We start from the raw sequence: 5,381 nt of genomic DNA, 5'->3' as shown, positions 1-5,381 counted from the left end.
AGCAAACTCGGTGCCTCCACAGGTACTTGCTGCGGCTTCAGGTTCTGGTAGAGAGATCTCGTGTGAGGAGGCTTTTGCCAAGGTGAGAAAAGCCCTCCAGGCTTTGGGTGCAAACAAGCTCCAGACTCCCCCAACACCCAGGCAAACACTTGTCTGGTTCTCCGTCACATTTGCAAGGCAAGTTTTGTGCTCAACACAAGCGAAATGCTCCCCCTGCTCTTTGTGCTGGACTGCAGGAGCTCTCTCCCAGCCACGACTCAACAGGCTTCTTCTGTTCCAGGAGAGAGAAGAGCTCTCTCTGAAAAGGTTTTAAAGGCTTTGTACTATCCTTTCAGTAGTAACCAGCAAAACACATCCCACCAGCCTGCCTGATCAGAGTTCTGCAACTCTGCAAGGAGTACAGGTATAGGTTTGCACTGAGTGGAAAGACAGCCTGCAGCCACCAAGTTCTCAAAGGAAAATAACAGCCTCAGTGATCCACCGCAGGACCTCTGGGAGTAGAAAGGAGACGAGAAGATACAAACCATCCTCTCTGCTAGGAAACCTGCATGATATCCTTCTGCCTTCCCTCTCACTGAGGCCAGAGCAGGAGGGAAACAGGCCACACAGAAGAAGAACTGAGCAAAAGCACCCGAGTTGCAGGATCTGGGATTGTTTGCAGCAACTGGTTGAGGGTTTTTAAATAAAATCAACTGCAAGGGGAAGAAAAAAAAAAAAAGGCACTGTTCCTATGCAGGCTGCGAGCAGGAATTTGTGTTTTAGGTGATGAGAAAACAACAATTTCAACTTCCAGAAAAGACCAAGCTTCTCCCACACCTGCTACCTGTAAGAACAATGGCCTGAGCCCAAGGAAAAACATTTAGAAAATGAAGGAGGCTGTTGATTCTGACCTTTCCACTGCTGGAGAGAGCTACACCTCTCTCAGCACAGACAATGCCCAAAGACTTGTAGCTTGAGCGAGCCAGAGAATAAGAACTGCCTGGGTTTGAAGATCAGCAAGCTTTTCTCACTTTTGTGCTCCTGGTTTTGAGAGCAAATAAGCACCGATTAAACAGTATTTCATACGCTTTTAAAGTTTCACTCCAGCAACACAAAACCTGCCTTTGGCATGGGAAATGGGACAGAGACCTTGGCAAAGGGCATGCCCTAAGCCTGTGCCCACAAAGCTCTGCTCAGGGACCGTGTGCTACGGAGCCAGCGACGGCCTGAAACAGGGGGGTAGAGAAAAGCCTAATCCTGAGCTGACTGCACCCATGGCCCCCCAGGCTGCTGGGGCACAGCCTGAGGGGAAGGACTCACCTCTCCCCCTCTGGAAGAGCTTTCAGTCCTGGAGAAGGCAGTAGTCTCCCCTTCAGCAGTGCTGACCTCCAACAGAAGCCAAAAAATCTGCAGTTTTTCAGGCTCGTATTCCGCTCCGCATTTAATTCCTCTTTGCAAGTGCTCTCCGTTGCAGGCCTGCGAGGGTGCTTCAAGATCAAGAAGCCAAGTTTTGTTTTGTTGGTAATTATGGCAAGCCTGCAGCTCTCAATCTGCCCAGTGTTAGAAAATAGAAGGCTGCTGTGCTACCCCCCCCAACCCAATGGCTTGTGGAGTGATTAAGGATAGCTTTAATTCGAGGCCTGCAGCTCAACAGCTCCCAAAGGATTGATAAAATATACATAGCAATCTCCAGTTCCACCTCTGGAGGCCGAACTCTCTCCCAATGATTAATGACAGCTATTTGCTCCCTCTCTCCCTGCTGCTGAAGAAGGCTGATTCTCTGCAAGGTCCAGCCAGCACCGGGCCCACACTCTGACTACCAAACAGCAACATTTACAACCAGAAAAAACCCTCCAAAAAACAGAATCGGCCCCAGAGCAGTGAGGCAGCACCATATAAGCCCAGGATAAATCTTCTAATAAAGAAATTGGAGTAACAGGGGCAGGCTACCTGAGGCAGACCTGGCTGGGCTGGGTTAGCAGGGCTAGCCTAATACAGCAGGAATGGGAGCCGAGAACTCCCCAGAGCCACCTTTGAGGCTGCTCCCAGGAGGCAGCAATGCTAGAGCAGCCTTCCGCCGCCAGCAGAAATTAGCATCTCAGCCCAGAGAGAGAGCTGCTGCTCCAATGTTACCCTCCGTCGGTGTCTGTTGCTACAGCTCGAGGCTTAAGAGGAGGGCAGTGTGGGTGGGAAAGCAGCACTCATCTAAAGAAAGAGCTGCTGCCTACTCCTCATGCATCCATGTCCTCCACAGCCGCTGCTCTTCACGGACTCTAGGCCAGAGGCAGCTCCCACACAGATTAAACATAAATAAACTGTGACTATCCCAGCTTCCAGCTCCCCAGAAACCCACCTTGACCAGCCTTGTGTCCAGGAGGGTGTGTTCCCACCTGGACACACAGATAACCCTCCAGTGCGGCTCTTATTAAAGAGCAGGTGCCAGAAACAAGCATTAACCATTGCTTAGAAGAAACCATTTGAGCTCCAGACTATGACAGGGGTCTGGTGAGGAGAGCGAGCCTCCCGGCTACCACAGCCCCAGGGAATCGCACACGTGGGAGAGGAAAAGATCACAACATGCATTTCCAGAAGAGGTGGAGGAGGATTCAAGAAGAGCAAAGAACTCCCTGAGGAGAGCTTCACTTCCAAGTATAAGTTTTAATATTTATTTAGTACAGGCCCAGTGAAGAGAACTGGGAAATAAGGCAAAGGCAAATTATCCTCCAGAGCCCGAGTTAACATCCCATACACACAGACCATGCAAAGCAGCAGCTGTGCTCCTCCCGGGAGCCACGTCCCGCATCTTCCCCATCTGCTGGAGTACAGCCTATCGTTTATAAGTCCAGAAGGAATCGGTTGACTTTTTTCAGGTATTCCGACTTCAAGTAATCTCCCAGCTCATCCTTTGTGACCCACAGGTAGTCTTCCTTCAGCTCTGCCTGGGACAAATCACTGCTTTGGAGGAAGGCTTTGAAGAAGAATACTTTGGCTCCCACGTTATCCTCAGTCCTGATGGCCCTGGGGAATTTATACTTGTAAATCCCATATGGCGCATTCCCCAGGATTTTGGCTTGAATGTGATCTCCTGCAAGACCCCAGCAACGCAAGAGAAAGAAAACAGAAAACAAGAGGTAAGAACACAAAGCAACAGTAACTGCTCTCCTGTAGTAACAAAGAGGTAGCATAAGCCACTCCTTGTATCTGGTTCAGACTGACTGTTCCCTCTTCTTAGCAGAAATACTGCCAATTGTAATGTTTTCTCATGAAAAAACAACTTGTCCTGGAGTCCAGCGAGTCCTCTCAGAGTGAGGGAGGGAGGGAGAGGGTATCAACCTTTGCCAACCCACAGTGAAAAGCAAGGACACGTGGGTTTGCCATCACCCATTTGTCACAAAAGCTGCCACAGGGCTACAAGAGGGAGAGAGAAACCGTATACCTGGAGCAAGCCTAGACCATTCAGGGGGCGTCTGGTGATGCTCCAGCATCAGACTGCAAGGGCCAGACCCAGCACCGCAGCAGCTGGCAGCCAGAGATCCCAACTGGCAGTCTGTCAGCCCAGCCAGCCCCACACACACTGCAGTTGCTCTGCAACAGTACACGGTTACAGAGCCGACTACCCAGGATCACGGCTCTTGCCAGAAAGCACACCCCATTGAGCTCCGTCCCTCTGCCATGAAATGCCCTTTCCCAGCAGATGGGAGGCGATTTCCCTACAGCAGATGGCAAATATCCATCAAATAGGGCACGGGAAGAAAACCACTGGGCCAAAGAGGAGGGAGGGCCAGGCACGTGGCAAACTACACACCCAAAAACATCGCCATGGCTCGCTCAGCTGTGCTTCGCAGCGTCTCTCCAGGCTGCCATTCCACTTGAGGCAGGAGCCACAGCTCCTGGTTACCGATTTTCTGTTTCACCAGAAGCATCAGGTTACTGTCCAGCTTCCTGTTCAACGATGTTCGATTGTTGTTTTTATCAGCATCTGCCAAAAACCAACACATGCTGGAAACAAAGTCTCCTGGCAGCACTGGTCTGATCCCCTCGATTCATCACCCCTCTCCATCCCACACCCTTCCAGCAATAATACACAAACATGGATACACGGAACAAGACAAAAATCTAGATAGAAATGCTCTCAGTCGCTCTGGAAGCCAACGCAGGATTCAGCTGGAACCCACTGCTAGACTGCACTCTACCTGTTTCATTTCCAAAGGGAATTTACAGCAAGCAGCCTGGATCTCCAGCTTGACAAAAATCAACAAGAGCCCTAGGGGAGCTCGGGAACCAAACAATCCGAGGTTTCTCGTCTGGAAACAACATCCATTTTCACCGCTCTGCTCTGATAAGGTTGTGTGAACATGTACTTCGCAACACGGGAAGACCGATTCCCTTGTCAGCCAGTTAATTCCTCGCGTGCTAATGGTGCTGCCATGGAGTCATGACCCTCTTTATAACACAAAAAGGCTCAGCAAATGTCTCCCCTCCACTGAATTGCACTTAGCTGTGTTTGGCAGACAATCGGGGTGTTCTCACCCACCACGAACTTCAGCCCGTACCTGTTATCCGCGGAGCAGCTTCAAACCGCAGTAACTTCTGTTCCCACTTGTCCTCCAGGTCTTGAGCCATGATGACCGTTTTGCCGGGTGCTTCATCATCATCGTACATGCTCTCCTTCCTTCTCCTGAGCTGCTCCTCCTCCTCCAGCTTGCGGATTTCATGGTCTGAATAGTGGCTTTTCTCCAGCTCTATCTAGAAGGGCAACGCAGGGAATTGTTAAGGCACCAGCGCTATGGGCTGGACTTGGCAAGCAGAATTAAACTATTTCTACCTCACTGAATGGAAGATGATGGGAATTTCCCTGAGCTTGAGCAGGACTTCCCTGCTCGCAGCAAGAGCCTCCGTCAGGGACATCAACGACACTGAGGAAGGCGACGGGAGCGCTACGGAGACCCACGATAGCCGGTGCGGGCAGCAAATCGCACGCGGAGCACCCAGCGTCGCTTCATGGCGGGAAGCGACACCACCCGAGGTGCCCCCAGCCTGGCTGCGCGGGGCCATCAGCTCCTCCCGGCCCCGCGGCCTGTCACCCCCCGCGGCTGCCAGCCCCGCAGGGTGCTCCCCGCTCCAGGCCCGAGGAAGCCATTTTCCTGTCGGCAAGCCCCCAGCGCCCCCCTCTACCTGCCCCCCGCAGGCTGCTCCCCGCTCCAGGCCCGAGGAAGCCATTTTCCTGTCGGCAAGCCCCCAGCGCCCCCCTCTACCTGCCCCATGAGGGCCGCTATCTCTTCCTCCTCCTTCTCGAGGGGCTGCGTGATGCGGGGCGGCCGCAGCAGGCACATCGCCCCGAAGAGCCGCCACGGCCGAGGCGCGGCAGCGGGACAAAGCTACCGACCCCAACCCGCCGCCCG

The 5,381-nt window shown here is 52.6% G+C and overlaps 1 protein-coding gene across 1 annotated transcript; it reads right to left on the bottom strand.

Annotated features, from left to right (window-relative positions):
• Positions 1 to 2,619: 2,619 nt before the first annotated feature.
• MRPL46 (mitochondrial ribosomal protein L46) lies at positions 2,620 to 5,381 on the bottom strand. The gene is made up of 4 exons (XM_009276574.1): positions 5,235 to 5,381; positions 4,533 to 4,725; positions 3,785 to 3,958; positions 2,620 to 3,064 (listed from the first exon to the last, which is right to left on the bottom strand). Exons 1-4 carry the CDS (start codon positions 5,310 to 5,312, stop codon positions 2,814 to 2,816), a joined length of 696 nt encoding a protein of 231 aa, XP_009274849.1. The 5' UTR covers positions 5,313 to 5,381; the 3' UTR covers positions 2,620 to 2,813.

Source organism: Aptenodytes forsteri, unplaced genomic scaffold, assembly GCF_000699145.1.
Source record: "Aptenodytes forsteri isolate BGI_AS27 unplaced genomic scaffold, ASM69914v1 Scaffold1, whole genome shotgun sequence".
NCBI classification, from domain to species: domain Eukaryota; kingdom Metazoa; phylum Chordata; class Aves; order Sphenisciformes; family Spheniscidae; genus Aptenodytes; species Aptenodytes forsteri.
Note: the sequence above shows the minus strand (reverse complement) of the source record. Positions and strands in the feature narration are given on the sequence as shown.